The sequence below is a fragment of the Pomacea canaliculata genome, linkage group LG7 (genome assembly GCF_003073045.1).
Source record: "Pomacea canaliculata isolate SZHN2017 linkage group LG7, ASM307304v1, whole genome shotgun sequence".
In the NCBI taxonomy this organism is placed as follows: domain Eukaryota; kingdom Metazoa; phylum Mollusca; class Gastropoda; order Architaenioglossa; family Ampullariidae; genus Pomacea; species Pomacea canaliculata.
Genome location: NC_037596.1, coordinates 5,857,413 through 5,874,312, shown reverse-complemented (window position 1 = coordinate 5,874,312; position 16,900 = coordinate 5,857,413). Strand labels below are relative to the sequence as shown.

The following is a 16,900-nucleotide window of genomic DNA, read 5'->3' as shown; positions in this document are numbered from 1 at the left end:
GTTGAAATAAGTGGTGGTAATGATAAAATGTTTAATCTAAGATATATTGAATATTATGAATAATTGGAACATGTAGTGAACTTTTTTAATCAAATATGGACAATGGTAAGAAGTCCTTTTTCTCTGCACCTGCAAAGAAACACCATGCATGCACAGGACCCTTTTGTTATACATGTATATGCAACTTTGTAAAGATGATAGGAAAAACATTTAACATTTAATTTAGTAAATGCCTTAATCTGTTTTATTAACCATATATCAATTGATTATTCCTCATATTAAATATATTAGCCTTCTTAATTTATCAATGAGCATAGCAGAATAAAGTTAGTTGCATGAATAATATGTGAATAAATGGCTGCACCTAACTTGATTGTAAGCTTTTTATTATAAACAATATTTAACTTCTAATGTTATGCTCAAGGGTTAAAAGATTGTTGATAATTTTAGACCAAAGTTATTACTGAAGAAAGGAGGGATGTCTATCTGACCTGTGGCTCACTTAGGAAGTCCAAGGTTAGTTATTTGACCATAATGTGATCTAGATTCCAATGTCTCAGAGTATGACAGTGACCTCTGGCCTTGGTAGATAGCATCCAAGTAAGCAAATGAGATCAAACAAAACCTCTTCTCTGTGTTCCCCTGCACAAACACTGAACAATAAAACTTGTCTACAGACTGCTTTAGGTGTTTCCCAGGCTGCTCTGTCTTATTCTTCTGACTTACATTCTTCGTCGACAACTCCTTGTCTTAGAGTAGCTGACAGTCCCTCCAGTGTTTCCCTAATCCAGACTGATCGAGGCATTTGTTGAAAGCACCTTCACCAACTCGGAAGCCTTTTATTTTTATTATTATGATCTATAACAGCTTCAGTAAAATGGCTTCTATCAATGCAAAATAAAAAACTCCTGAACATATTTCCCAACATTCTTTTTAATTTGCACTAGAACTGTAGGCAGAAAGGTGTACAGCACCAAGACACAAAAGCAGTCATTAAAAATCACTCACACTGCGCTGGGGAAATCCTAGCGAGCCACCTCCTTTGCTTCACTCAATTATGAGCAAATATTCTTTTACTTATAAAGGGTAAAACGAAATATCCTAAAAAAACTAAAATTTTTCAAGAAAATTGCAAATTAAAATAGAAACAGTGAACAAAGCAAAGTAAAAAGAAAATGATGTGTTTCTTAACTCACTCGAATCCTGTACAGGCTGGTGAGAAGAAAACATCTGATTCTTGTTGTAATCAAAGGTTTGAGGTGCATCACATGGACAAAAGTGATGTACAGGATGTGATTGGGAGTAAGGTGCTCCTGAAGATGAAGCATTTTGTGACATCTGAGATTGGTTATTGAGGTGTGGCTGTCGAGGAGGAGCACAGGAACAACCTGTAAGTCTGATAAAAGAATGATATGGGGGAGGGTGACAGTAAAAACGCATAGGCTTGTGATCGCACACGTCATCACTTGGGTACATCTCTGGCTTCTTCTCTGCAGTGTTCTCAGAAATGTTTTCGGATGTCTTCTCAGACATGTTCTCATTAGTCTTACTGCAGGCGCTCTGACAGGTTTGAGTCTGGCAAGACTGCGTATCCCTGGCTGAACAGATACCAGATGTCTGAGTGTGCTCACCTAGAAAATCTCTTTTTCGTTCAGCTGGGGACTGCAAGAAATTCCAGTTGACCTGAGAAGTGTCTGTTTGAGTACCTTCTTCTTTGGGAAAGTCAACCTGAATACCCTCACTTTTGGGCAACTCCCCTGTCTGAGAATATTCACTTGGTTTCAGGTATTTGTGAAGCAGAGTGCTTGACGTCTGCATTACAGCTGTGGTCTGAAAACACCATCATCATACACATATAGATGTACATAAAGATAGAGACAGCAAATCTGGAATTAAGCTCACCATTTAGTCTTGCTGAACCACTAAAAATTAACAGAACACTTTTTCTTAAAGCTTATATTATTAACTGTGTTAAGTATTTAACATATTTTGCTTTAATTATGTGAATGTGAGTCTCCAGCTAAACCATTGCTGAAACCTTCAGGAGCTGAAAAAATATTTATAGCCTCAAATTAAGAATGAATTCTCTACTGTTCTCAGATGTTTTGTCGAAGTGTCCTAAGTGTTACCCAAAAAGTAAACTCTAAAGCTTTGTTTGGTCATCAAAAAAGATCTGTTTCATAAAGACATGATGTAGACATTTTTAAAATTCTTTTTAATACTTTATTCTAATTGTATATTACACTATGTGGGTTTGTCTTCTTATTCAATGATACACTTACGCGATGCAATGGATCTGAAACAGAAGAGAGATTGTATTAATTAGACCTGTCTTTTCGCTTTTTGCTACAATAATTATTAATGGCATAAAACCCTCAGCATAATCATTGTGTCGATCATCTCAAAAATCATAATACCACTACACCTATACTGATCTGACTGTCACTAGACTAAAATATTTTGCCATGAAAGATGGTCAAATGTCCTGATTACTTTTTAAGGTGATATGCCAAAAATGACTATCATAGAATCATAAAAGCACTCACCTTGGCCATACCATGGTTGCTTCATGTTGTTCTCAATTCTTTGTAGATATGTTATTTGTGGAAGATTCTCCAGCTCTTCTATGAAACATTAATAAAACAGAAAAGAAAAATGTAACTGTCTCAGTATTTTCTAATTCCTCCTTTTCTTCAGCTGAATGTAGCCTAGTTATAAAAAGAAGTAAAACAAATGTGATGTTAATTGAACATCGTGTCTACCCTTTGATAATATCTTATGGGCTAATGAGTTAATAAGAAGTGAAAAGATCGAGTCGGGGTTGGATTGAGCACACAATCCTTAAGTCTTATCTAGCATTTAAAATTATGTGACAGAAATATTCATTAGTAGGGGAGGAAGCAAACATCAGGGAAAAAGATATAACTGAGATAATGACAAAACGATCGGACCTAACGACTGCAGAAGAAATGTAAGTGTATGCCTGCAAGGCAGCTTTGCTCGTTAAAGGCAGTCTGTCTGCTTCCTGAGAAAGAGGGAATGCAGAAAAAAATCTTGAGTTTTTGCAAACACACACTTTTCTTGCATCTGCTCTGCATTAGATACAAGATATATTTTTGTTCATTATACAAATTACCAGAGACACCTGGGAGAACGCAGATCCCGACACTCTGCATTACTCATGCGCTAAACGTCGTCTGCCATTTTCCATATAGGAATACTATATAGAGCTTGTGTGCCTATTAATATATCGACGTGGTCAATGCATCGACATTTGTGTGTGTTTGGGGGTGGGGGATATTTTTAAAAATCTTATCAATGTACGGAGAAGTAATTTTAAATGGAATTCCCCCCTCGAAATATGTGTGCCCAGTAAAAGGGAAAATGAGCAGATAAAATTTCGCGCATACACAATGCCGATGTATCACTCCCCTCAAATACCCGTGACTAAATAGAAAATAGACCAGTTTAGTCTAAGGCAATTTAACTACTTCGCTCTACGTAGGATTTGATTCTGATTTTTATTAATCTGCAGACACCCGTGCTTAGGGGCAGGCGGACGAGGCATCTGCCTAGGGCCCCGCGCTTCAAGGGGCCCCGCGCTTTTGATTGATATGGTAACTAGGCATATGGAAGTGTAGTCAGCCGTATCACATTCTCGCTGTGTATGCAGCGTGCTGTCAATGATAAAAGACGAGATATCCCTGAGGAAAAAAGTGACTTCAGATCCCAACTAAAACCGTGTGATCGTGGCGTGAGGGCCCCGCACATGCCCTTTGCCTCGGGCCCCGCGGGGGCTAAGAACGGGCCTGCACCCGAGTAATTCTTACAGAACTTTCCCTGATCAGTGGTTTCCAGCCTTTTCCGCATACCCAAACTTATTAACTACCTCTAACCACTCTCCTGAAACAGGATCCTCCCTCAAATCGAGAGGCACTCAATATGAAAATCCTCTCAAGTTTAAAATCAGCCAACAAGCTGAGAACTTTTTGTTTGTTTGCTTTTTTTTTTTTTTGCGATCCCTCTCATTTACACTCAGAAATTGTTCAGTTGTGACGGAAATTTGATTTATAAGCCACAGTACTGTTCCCACACACCACACTTTTTTCTGTTTATGAGAGCTTCGCATAACATAACCTGTACTGAAACTTACTGTTTCTCTGCGCAAGGAGTTCTTCCAAGTAGACGGCTGCAAACGCTGGTATGTTGCTGGGCTGGACCCGAACAATTCCGCGCATCAGCCGCTCCATGTAGTATTGAAATCCCCTTGGCAGTTTTTTCCGCCAGTAAATATGGTCAGGTTTGATGGTGGGTGTTTCACGGAATTTCTTCTCTTCATCTGTCAATATCTTACTCTTATTCTCACCAGACTCCATCTCTGCGAGTATTTAACTCCCTTTATTTCCCCTCAGCGATAATAGATCAACATCCGAGGCACTCTCAGTCTAGCTTTTTATAGCATACGTCAACGGTGGAAAGAAGATCTGTCTTCATGCCTGACAGCCTGTAACAATGAAAGGGCACTTTCATGCTCGTCATCGCCTTCGTCGTAGCCGTTAGTCTCTAGTTTTGAAAATAATACATTTTGAAGAATATGGACCTCCTTTTCCCTTTACAGATAGCGCGAGAAAGAGATAAAGGGAGGGGTAGTACGTGGGGTTGCTGCGAAGAGTCACTATGGCACTTTAGCGTACGCCTGTTAGCCTGTGTGCGAAAGACTTTCTCGTGCAAATACCAACTACAGCTACACTCCTTGAAATACGAACTAAATCCTAACTACATAGACGGTATTTTTCAATGTAAATGGTCTGCCTGTTTACAACTTGGCTTTCTGATATATGCAGTTTAAGTGCCATTTTTACTTCCTTTTTTAAGAAATCCAACGTTCTATTTTCCGCTTCCACAAATGTGAATTAACATCTAGATGAGGTGTTCTTGCCTATGAACATTTCACGTAGTTACAAAAAATAAAATAAATAAATAAAGACTTTAAGCCTACTGACAGTTAGCCAATATTGCCTAACTGATCAAGAACAAAAAAAAAAAAAACAAAACAAACCAAGAAACATTTAATAATTATTCTCCAACAAAATCACGGAAAATGCATTTGTTTATTCATAATTTGGCAGAAACCTTTTCTTAGCCTAATTCTACACGGTTTTGTTTCAAATAATATGCTTGTGAGTGATAGCTGAAATGGTTTTTAAAAATAAACCTCTTTTTTTTTTGATCTAGTTCTGCTTACCAGTCTTCCCCCGACGCAACGGCAGAGACGTCAACTAAGTTGACGTCACAAGGTCTAAAGTGGTCTCACTAAATTTATAACTTTAAAACTTAAAGCCATATTTGTGTCAAAAGTAATGCGACATTATTTTGTGCAATTGACTAGTTATCTGATGTAACACGAAGTTTATTTATTATAGACCAATCAAACAGAAAGTTCGTAGTCTGCTCTGGTGATAAATATGGCGTCTGGCCTTGTGCAATCGTTACCATCACAAACAATGCTAAACGTGAGCAGTGGCAGCAAGATTTTTTTCTTACAGACCAGATATCCCAAAATTCTATACTTTAATAGCATTCACCACTAAATTTTAAGACATTTTTCTTGAAAAGTTTTACATTTCTTATGAATTTTCCATTAACCGCACAAATTGTACGCCTTAAATGTCATATCTCTCTTTCCTAAGACAGAGTGACAATGACAATTCTCTATTAAAACTTAAAGAGTGGAGAGTCGCAAAATATCCACAAATGTAGTAGCTATTAATTAACTCTTATTTACATAATGGTCCTGAAGTCAAGAAGTATCTAAAAACTTTTATGTGCATGTATTATGGTGTCATCTACGATCATTTGTAACATTGTTGGGTTATGTGGAGGGGAAGATCATTAATGTAGATAGAGAATAGAAGAGGTCCTAATATTAAACCTTGTGGAACAGCAAATTTTATAAGAGGCTCAGATATTTGTTAGTTTACAGCAGTTCTGTGAATTATGTTGGAGAGAAAGGAAGTACATGTAACGAATTAGCTAAATTCTTCTGGTACTTAAATTTTGTTTATGGTATTGTTTAAACTTATTTGAAGCTCATCTTCAGTCACTTGTTTTCAGACCCATTATGTGACATTTAAAAAATATTGTCAATATAATAAGTATAAATAAGTATTAATATTTTGGAGATTTAGAAATGTGTGTCATAGCACAAAATCTTTCAGAGAGTACTTGAAAAAAAATTAATTATAAAGTAAAAAAGAACTTCCAGAGGAATTCTCAAAAATGACAGGTGATAAAGGAAGTAAGAAAATACTGAGTGGATTTTTAATATTCTTTGGCAATTGGAAAACACAGAAACAAGTTCAGGTTAGGATGCCAGAGAACAGTGACCAACAGATTAGTGGTGACTTGGCATACCTCCCTGGAAATGGCAGATTTGAAGAAGTTTTATCGGTACATTAAGAATGGCATTGCTCCCTTTGGTGTTGTTGTTAGGGTGATTAGTCTCTCTCAGTCCTTTTATCTGTCCTTACAGCATCAGGAATGTTCAATAATTGTCAGGAGGTCAGTGATAATTTGCTTGTTTTTGTTGAAATCAGCAATGCAGGATGATGATATGTGGGTGCCTATCCTTTTTTTGGTAGGATTGACATGACATAATTATTGATATATGTAACCAGCTAGCAAGATGCTTTGCCACAGCCATACCTTGTTACCTAGGATTAGATCTAGCTTGCAGTCATTTATTCTGATGTGGATGAATACTGTTGTGACATTTTTGTAGTGCAGTGTTGGGCTGTCAGTAGCTTCGCTTTGTTTAGGTTAGACATGGACAGTACTTGACAGGGTTCACTGTCTTTTGCCAGCTTAGCTTGATGCAGTAACAGCAGCAACCCAATCAGAGATAAATGACAGTATTAAGTAGCACTTACAGGTCTAATGTCATGCTACTACAATAAATAATGATGATACTATTACTACTATAGAAAATAATGATTTTACTGCTGCTAATAATTATAATGTTGATACTACTACAGTAAAATAAATCAGCTGCAATAAATGAAGAAAATTGAACTGAAAATTTTAGTTGTCGTGCAGGTTGTATTGATCATTGAGATTATGAGTACTTATCACGGCTTCTGCTAAGCCTAAATTCTTTGGGGTCCCAGGGACCCCTTCTTCAGATTTTAAAGGGGTCCCTGTTCTTCGCCCAAATTTGAATGGGACCCCATTGACGAAAATTGAAGGGTTCCTCCAAACTTTTAATGCGTACTGTACGCAATTTTTTTTGTGTAAGCAGAAGCCCTGCTTATTTTTTTGTAGCCTTTAACTCCTGGTAAGATTCTTGGCCTGTCATCTTTGCCTGCATAAGGCTCTGCTTAGTTTAGTCTTTGCTACTCCTTGAGGACCATAAGGCCCCAGCAACATCTCGCCAGCGAACCTGGTTTTGGGCAGCCCCCTTCAGATGGGCCCATGGGGTTCCGACGTCCTTTGCCTTGCTTTCTACTCTTCTTTTCCAAGTCTACTTTGGTCTCCCAGATCTCCTCTTCCCCTGAGGATTCCAGTCAAGTGCCTGCTTGGCAATGGTGCCAGCTGGTTTGCACAGTCTTCTTAAGTTGATCTTAATTAAGACCAACTTTAGTTAAAAGACATTAAAGAGTAATTCAACCTAGTATTCATGACACCCACTGATACTGAAAAATGTATGCAATTTTATTTTTTTGATCATATGTGAGTAAGCTGTTCTTCTTTGACACAAACATCCATGGAGTTTATAGTATATGCTTTTTAGTGGAGAAGTAGATACCTGAGTGGTTAGAGTGTACTGGTTCAATGCCTAATTAGTGCAGCAAACTTCCTCTAGTCGACCCAGCTGGCAGGAATGGATAACTGACTCTATAAAGGGTTGAGGAAAGTAAGGCAGTGAGGGAGAGGGACTGCCCTCCTGAAAAGGCTAGGGCTAACCTTGACATTTACCTTTTTTAAGGCAGGAAGCTGTGTGCTTATTTACTTTTGAAAAAAATAATAAAATGCAAATAGTTTTAACAGCAGCTGCCTACCGCTGTGCATTGAACTTTAAATAATCTGTTTTTTACTTGTGGACATATAATGCTTACATGGATATGTTAAGAGACATTTTATCATTAATGCTGAAAAACAGAAATATTTTACTGATGAATGTTGCCTTAAAATGCAAGCTTTTCAAATTTCCAAGTTTCCCCATTTATTTTTTTAATTAAATGTTTATGGGATTAAATATTATCATTTTGTACCTGTCCTTTTTTTGTATAGAATCTTGATGAGCACTGATGTCTTATAGTCATCCTTCTAACCATCACACCTTAAGCACAAACCTGCAAAAAATTGATTAAATTTTATCTGTTACAGAAAAACTAAGCAGCATGCTGACCATTGGAACATTTCACATACCATCTGTTCTGTTGTCAGTCTCTGGTTGGAGTTTCCTTTATTTTATGCTACGATGGCTGGAGCCTAGGCGTAAACCAGAATGGCACTGCCGCATGATAACAGTGGCTCATGCTTTACTGATCACCATTCTTTCAGCATGGGCTGCTTTTATACAAGGACCATGGCCGTTTACTAATGCTGGTGAATTTGTTAATCCCCTTCTTAGGGATTGTTAATCAGACAGAACTTGTGTTCATGGCCATTGACAATTTACCCATGAGTAAAATTGCCTTAACTTTGGTAAGCAACAAGCAAGAAAAAAATTGACTTGACAGACAATTTAATTCTTAATTCCTGAGTCATCCGAAAATTTGAAATTCATCCACCAACCTACAAAGTAATTTCCAATAAAGAGTATGCACATGCATTGTAAATTGTAAAAACAAAAAAGAAGATGAGGAAAGTCAAATGTATTAGTTCTGACCAAAGTGTACTCATCGATTAAAAAAAAATATTCAACAACCAAGTATTTCTATTATTTTCTACATTCAAAAGAACAAAGTGACCAACAAAAAAATATGAAAATTTAATCAAGGTATTAAATGAATATTTCCTGAGATAATATTTGTTAAACGAAATAACATATTTTACTAATGAAGAGATAATGGAAGTCATTAGAAATGAATACACCTAATTAGCACGTAATCTTACTCCCATATTGCACTTAAAGCTAGAAATTAGTTCACAGTGATTGTTTTTTTGGGTGAGCTTTGCCTAGAATAACAAGTTTTTACAAGAAGAAATACTTTAATAATTTGTAGTATCTGGATGCTTTCTAGACTTGCGTCACACCCTGATTAAAACTGGCTTGGTTTCCTATATTCATGGCTGTTTCCAAAAAAGGGCATTGCCTTTTCCTTTAATTTATTTTCTAGCTTTCGTTCAAATTACTAAGTATTAAGTTTTTTGTATTTTTTCAGGTGGCTCAAATACTCCATTACAAGTGAAGGTAGCAACAGTTTGCTTGGGTTACTTCCTATTTGATTTCTCCTGGTGCCTTTACTTCCAAACAGAAGGTTTGAAAAAGTATTTTTTCCCTGATTCTTTTACGCTGTTTTCGACATTTCTGCACAGTCTGCATCTTGTGCATGTTTGTGTGTGTGTGTATCAATGTTGCACACAAATAAGCGCATTAGACACTCTCCTCAACATGGTAAAGTTTCTCCATCAAGACACCTTCATTCCTTGACAAACCACATTGTCCTACACCTGCCATTTAATAGATCCGTTTTTCTGTAGTGATTTTCCTGTAGTAGTTACTAGAGATTCAGGATTTGATTAGGTATCTACTGACATTGTCAGAAAAAGTTGGAGAGATGACGTGTGTGGAGAGACATAGAGAGCAGGAGAGAAGAGCAGAAAACAAAATCAACATGCCAAAACAGGTAATGAGAATAATTTTTGTGGTGCATGAGGTAATCTGCATTACAAGTTCTTGCTTTAGGATAGCATTTTTGGAATTGAACATTTTTAAACTGGAAGATCACATTTTTCCAACTCTATTTTCAACCTTGGTGTGTATCTGTGTTCACATCTATGGATACATATATTAGTCATTGTAAAATCCTGAAATTTATCTTCATTCTGGTATGATTCGCCAATATTTATCACCAGTAGTGACAACCAAATTTGCAGCATCGTTCTTTTTTATTGCCATGCAATTCTCAATGAATAACCTGATGATAAGTTGAGCATACTTCAGAGAATCCAGAATCATGCTGCTTGTAGTATTTTGTGTTGGCCTCGCCACTTTGTTCTACTTAACTGCTTAAGATATTTCACTGGCTTCTGATTAGGATATGTAACAGTTTTTTACAACTGTCTTTTTATTATTATTCCTCAATTTAAACCAGCACATGCAGTAAAATCTCAAAATAGTTTTCAGCTACTATGACCAGAGTACTCTTTGTCAACCTTTGATCAGAGATCACTTGTAATATTTAGGCAACAATATGAAATTCCCTCCTGGTGCACATTCAACATGCTCAGTCACATATAACAATCAAACTGCATAGTAATCTTTGTAAAATAAAAAAAAGAGAATACTCTTCAGATTTCTGTGGAATTCTATGGCTCAAATATGGTTGGCATTTTTTCTTTTAGATCAGTAGTTCTTAACCGGGGTTCTATCGAACCCTAGGGGTTCGGTGAGTCGGTCTCAGGGGTTCGGCAAAGCCTCCGCCACGGAGATCAAGACACACCCGACTGATTATGTAAATTCATGATGACACTAAAGAAGGGTTCGGTGAATGTGCATATGAAACTGGTGGGTTCGGTACCTCAAACAAAGCTAAGAACCACTGCTTTAGCATGTATTAAAGACAATGCTAAGAAAAAATTAACAGAAAAAAGATAATTTCACATATGATTTCAAGTAAAATCTGATTTTTTTACTTTGCATATTTCATCATATAGGCTTATTTTAGGTTCATATCTTACCAATGTAGTCACATTAAATATATGTTTCAGATAATCTGTCATGTCCTGTTACTAATATTTAACATTAAACAGTGTCATTAAACTGTTCCTGTTTTCACTTAAACATGCTATGTGTTTACATTTAAATTCTTTCATTTTTATTATTCTGAAATTTTTATTCTCTCTTTAAGAATGATTTAAAGAGATAAGGGACATGTTTCTAGTAATATATTTTCATTTATAGCATATTTTCGATAAATCCTTTGCTGTGGTTTGCATTTTAGGTTGCAATGTTTTCTTGATTTATTTTCTTCGTCTCTCCTTATTTTCTCATCTTTTCTTCTGTAGTTTATTTTTTGTAAAAAGATTCTGTTTGTGAGGGTGTATAGCATCACAGGTTTCAGATCATGAATCTTGTCATCTGTTTCTTCAGGTCTCCCCATGCTCCTGCACCATTCTCTAAGCCTGCTTGGGCTAATCTGGACCCTTGTGGCTGGAAAGTATGGTACAGAGCTCACTGCCACCATTTGTGGATCTGAAGTGACCAATCCTCTGCTCCAGCTACGATGGTTTCTGCGTGAGACAGGTCATTATCACACCATTCTGGGTGAGACTGTAGATCACCTCTTTATGTTCTTCTTTTTCTTCATTCGCATTGGCATTGGATCAGTTCTCCTGTACTGTTATTTCCAGCAGCCAACTGATACGATGGGCAGATTTGGTGCCATTTGTATCTATCTGATTGGGTGGATGTTTTGGCTCAGTATTTGTCAGTATGCTATACGTAAGTACAGAAAGAAGCTTCATTCCTGGCGTGAGCGAAGACAGATAACGGCACAGGTAGCAGTTACTGAGAAACCTACAGTAAACCTCCAGGATGAGTTTGAATTTGCCATAGACCAACATAAAGTAAATAAAAAATCATTTTCATACTGTTCAGCTGAACCATCTAACAGTCATATTGGCTGGAATGGAAATGATGATTGTGAACAGTTCAGAACATTGCAAGAAAATCATGTTCACCTTAGAACTAATGGTGTTACAACTAAAAAATGATGCAGATTGTGATTATTTTTTTAAACACCTCTACAGAGAAAAAGAATGTATGATAATTATGATAGATGCAAAAGTTGAATATTAATGTCTGTTTTCATTTACACCTAAATGTAGATAGACTCTAGTGAGAATTTTTTTATTATTATTTTTTGCCTTTTTTTAGCATTAAGAGGGCTTGAATTCCGCTGGAATGAATAGCCAAAATTTCCCTCATTTATTTCCTTCTCCTTGTAATTTATATAAATTGATATTTTCATTATTTAAAGGGCAAACCAGTTCCAAACATTTCTAATTGTAAATAAATGTTTGCTAAAATTATATGTAAAAACTACTCTAGGCTGATTTAGGAGAATGTTACAATTAACCATTAATAAGAATTACATAAGTGTTTGTTTGCAAGACAGCTTCTGGTAATCTTAGTGTGCCATTGAGTTTGTAGGCATGAATTTACAGGAATGCTCATTGAATGCCATGTTATTCAACAGTGGAGGGAAGCATGCTCTGTTGTAGAACACATTCTGTTATGTTAGCATACATACAACAATATCTTTCAGTAACAGTGTGTGGAACATCCAATATACAGCTGGTGGATCTATCCTGGGAATGTAATCTCTCCAGGTGATAAATTTCACATTTTCAAGATCAGTCAGTGCATTCATTATGTGGCACAATCCTGAGATCCTTGCTGCAGTGCATAGCATTTTGATAACTATATCAAGGACGAGTGACAAAAGACCAACTTCATTAATTTCCATGGGCAATTATTACTTGAGACGTCTGCTCAAGTACAAAAAACAAATGCTAGTTACAAGACAAGGATAAGGCAAGTGGTGTGTCATAGCAAAAACAGAAAAACCCTTGATCTAAAACAATTTGTAAGGCACCCCTACATCATATACCTCAAAGAGGTGATTGCATTTCAAATTTCATGAAATCCCTTAACAAAACAACATAGCTTCTTCTTTGTATCTCTTTAGAACTGTGTTCTGGATTGAATTCTAAATAAACAATTAGCTGCAGTGAAAGATCTCTCTCCTCTAGGTGGCGACTATATATATGAGGCTAAACAAAGCGTGAAGGCTTGCAACTAATAACTCAGTGCATGTTGACAAAGCTAAATAAAATTGATCAGAGCTTTACTTTAAAATAATGTGAATATATCTTATTGATTTACAGGTCTTACAATAAAAATAGCTGTTTGTTAAATAAAAATAAAAAATAAGATTTCTCATAGAGCACTGTTCCCTAATGGCTCACAGTGCTTTACAAAATATAGTGCATGCTATGATCAGAAAAACAGCAACAAACTATTAGTCAAAGGCACAATGGAATAAGTCTTTCTTTAGCCCTGCTAAAATGCTGACAATGGTGATCATGTCTCAGCTGGAGAGAAAGAGAATTCCAGACTGCTGGTGCAATGGAGGCAGATGTTACCCACCAAAAGACTTTTAAGTTAATCCTATGGACAGTCAGCAGCTTTTCTGTACTGGGACAGAGCAACCTAAAAGGAAAATATATTCATAGTATTCAGAAAGATGTGTAGAAGTGTGCCCTCAAAATTGTTTAGTTAAGCCCAGCAATGTTCAGTTGTATTTTAGTCTTAACTACATTGTAACTAATGTGCAAGACTTGAAAGACTTTATAAAGTTTCTTCATAAACAGTAAAAAGAAAACACTGTTCTCCTTTTTCTTAGTAAAATTCTTCATTGTTATAAGTCTTAATGAGCAATAATTTTTAACCAGTTGTTATCACACCTCACCACCAGAAGAACCCATTTTTCTGTGACCAAAATATTTTGTGCAAAAATAATTCAGAACATTAACCACAATTTGTGCTTTGACTTGTCCTGATGTCTAACTTTTATTTTATTTATTACCACATTAATTATTTGAAATGTCCTACAAGTGCATATAATGCAAATTTGGCAGGTGTCATTTTTAAAAGTGTTATGCTTTGGTTTTTGTATCTGCATCGGTTCTCCCAGCCTGTGATTAGGGTACAGGTAAAAAGGGTAAGGACTGACAAAAAAAAAGAAGAGAATATGAACATTTCCACATGATTGGAACCATAGATAAGATGGTCTTTATTGTTTTTTAAGAATTTATTTGATGTTTTTATGATCAATTAATTTATTCCTCCCAATGCAGAAAATCTTTTTGCTGTAAAAATGCTGTTTATTTTTTGTATAAGCAATATGCAGTTACATTTATTTTTGCTCAATTTATTTAACTGAATGTATTGAAGTGATATGCAAATAAAATACATGTATTGCAGTTTGCTGCTAGTTCTTTTTGGCAGTCACAGTTGTAGCATTACATTTCTTGGTGCAGTGTTTAGGGCAGCTTAGTTTTGATCAGCTGCAGTTGTGCAACATACAGACTATGAATAGTCTGTAGTTAAATTCAGTTTATTTTCTAGTATCTTAACATTAGGGAGATTTCAAAGGGTTGGACAACATAGGTCCTGGTAGTCATTCTTCAGACACTTAGTCACTCAGTCTGCCTTGGTTAATACAATTTGAAGCTTCACTTGCTCGACTAATAGCAAGCTCAGAAAGCTTAAATTTACAGGTTATTCACCTTTTCTATAAATTTCTTTCAAGTTTTATGTGTTCTAATCCATTTCAGTGGGCTTTTAATGTTGAGTGGCTTTCATGATTCTGATGACTCAGATTTTTGCATTACCTCCCATTACCTACCCTTCTGCTGCAACAAATTTCTGAAACTGGGAACTGTTCTTAATAAGTGAATTTAGAAATGTGTTTGAAAACAAGCTCCAAAGTCTTTTTAAAAGTTTGCTCGACAAAAGTTTAAACAAATGTTTTAAAAGTGATTTGTTCTTCTATTATTTAAAACAGCTCAGACCTGTTCTAATCTAACTAAAACAGCAATAACAGCAGTTATCACATTGGGGAGGAACGAGGTAATAACTGCATATGTAATTTGATGTTGGGACCAAGTGGTTGGATGTACATAGTGAACAAGTATGAGAGAGAGAAAGAGGAACAAGAATAAAATCTTCAGACACCCCATACTTCAGCAGGTGAATATGTAATGTCTTCAACTTCAGAGAGCACAGCCATCTGTTAGATGCCACAACCATAAAAGCAGCAGCATCCTGATTATTGTAATTACCACCTTAGACAGAGTGCAGTCAGTCAGCTAGGACTGGAAACCAGTTTAAAGCAGTGCCAGAGACATACAGCAACATGAAGGTGATGAAGAGAAGGCTATCACAGATGAGTGCCTAATGCAGCTGACAGATTTAGCATTGATAGTAATGATATGTGATCTCCATAGATGAAAAACTTTCCTTTTGCTGTTTATTCTAGGGGGCCACCTTTTTTACTTCTGGAAGCAGAAGTCTTGCTTAAAAAGCTTTATCGTATTTTAAAATGATTTTAGTCAGAAAAGATCTAAAATTAAATTGTGCACCACTTTTAGGAGCATTCTATAAAACTATTTTAAGACCTAAAACTTTTAAAATTAGAAATGTACAAATAGCTCCAGAGCTTCATCATACATGTGTAAAGTATTATTTCAGCCATCAGTCTTAAATGTTGTGTGTCTTTTTTCATTGGCATCTGCTGTCCAACTCACATCACTGTCATTTTGTTTCCTCTGCTGATAGTTTCACCAAGGCTTTTGAAATTATGTATCCTGTTAGCCACTTTATTGTCTAAGATAACAAGTTCCTGCAGTTTGTTAGTCTTTTGATGTCATGCAGTACAGTATTATGCAGATGTGTGCAGAACCCATTTGTCTTGTATAGACTGGATAAATCCTTCATCCACATGTTGAATATACTGGGCATTATATTAATTTGATCTAATGTGGTATACGCTTAGAGAGTATTGTAGTTATTCTACTGTGGTAAGGAAGCCTTTTTCAGTGAGATGTATAAATACCAAAGGTTTTGTGGAAAGAACAGTATTAGCACTTGGGATTAAAACTGATCATACTTGTCAGACTCTTACAGAAAAAGGGTAGAATAAAATGACAGGATAATCTGCTCAAGACCTATCCTACCTATACTGCCACAGCTGATTTACCTGAAAAGAAAATTTCTGCAAAATTTAGTGAAAAGGCTCGATTTTACACTCATGACAGGAGGTGAAAAGACGCAAGACTGAGGCAATCTCACAGGAGAGTTTGCTGTTTGCATGTAGAAGTGCAATGCTAGTAGACTTCTTTATCTTTATGACCACTATAACATTTTATCTTTGGAGTTCTTTGTTATTAATAATAATGTAATATGATCAATGGGAACATTGTAAGAAGCACATGTGCATGTGTGAATATCAGTGCATTTTTTGCTGACTGTACATTTTTTATTTTACCAGGAGTTATTTTTTTTAAAAAAGAACAATTAAGCATTGTGTGGAAATAATGCTATATAGAAGTGCTTTATTATTATTATTTGCACATTTGAATTAGGTTGCAAATCATGAGTACAAAATTATTTATTGGATCCTGTAATGAATTTGACATAGATTTTTTGTTTGTTATACATGAATGAAGTGTGATATCTGTATCAAAATATCATATCTGCTGTGCAACGTGTTATTGTATCGTCTTATAATGATTGTTCCTCTGGCGATGTATGAAGATATGATTCAGGGTTTGCATGAGAGTAAACTCAGAAAAACAAAATCTGGTTGATACTTTGTGCCAGCGTTCTTGTGAAGCAGCTTAATTACAAACATCCCTTTGTTAATTGTTGCGACTTTTTGGGGATTTTAGAAAATTGGAAAGTAAGTTGAAAATATTGTCAGATCTCATTACCGTGGACACAGAATGTGTGCCAGCTAGTCCGCAACTTGAACTGTTCGAGTAACAGTGCAGCACAGTGTTGAATGATTATTTTATTCGTGAAAACGTTATCCAGCTTTTCAAATCGCTAAGTGAGGACACATTTCCAATCTTAAAAGAACTTGCCAGAATAATGTTGGTGATATTT

At 36.0% G+C, this 16,900-nt stretch overlaps 2 protein-coding genes across 10 annotated transcripts in view; one reads left to right on the top strand and one right to left on the bottom strand.

Annotated features, from left to right (window-relative positions):
- The window catches only part of LOC112567668, a 68,937-nt gene extending 63,547 nt beyond the window's left edge, over positions 1–5,390 (bottom strand). For all 8 annotated transcript variants that reach the window (XM_025244385.1, XM_025244388.1, XM_025244387.1 and 5 more), the window contains exons 1-5: positions 5,246–5,390; positions 4,154–4,504; positions 2,547–2,624; positions 2,283–2,296; positions 1,197–1,830 (exon numbers count right to left, since the gene is read on the bottom strand). In XM_025244385.1, the coding sequence (XP_025100170.1) occupies positions 1,197–1,830; positions 2,283–2,296; positions 2,547–2,624; positions 4,154–4,376 (949 nt within the window). In that variant the 5' untranslated portion in view covers positions 4,377–4,504; positions 5,246–5,390. The remainder of the gene's footprint in view (positions 1–1,196; positions 1,831–2,282; positions 2,297–2,546; positions 2,625–4,153; positions 4,505–5,245) is intronic.
- A 57-nt stretch (positions 5,391–5,447) lies between these two features.
- Positions 5,448–16,593, top strand: LOC112567667 (transmembrane protein 136-like). Of its 2 annotated transcripts, none has more exons than XM_025244380.1 (4): positions 5,448–5,513; positions 8,386–8,607; positions 9,387–9,482; positions 11,318–16,593. In XM_025244380.1, exons 2-4 carry the CDS (start codon positions 8,400–8,402, stop codon positions 11,938–11,940), a joined length of 927 nt encoding a protein of 308 aa, XP_025100165.1. In that variant the 5' UTR covers positions 5,448–5,513; positions 8,386–8,399; the 3' UTR covers positions 11,941–16,593. The 2 variants fall into 2 exon arrangements, with proteins under 2 accessions (XP_025100165.1, XP_025100166.1); XM_025244381.1 differs by having other exon boundaries at positions 5,455–5,513; positions 8,446–8,607.
- The last annotated feature ends 307 nt before the right edge of the window (positions 16,594–16,900 follow it).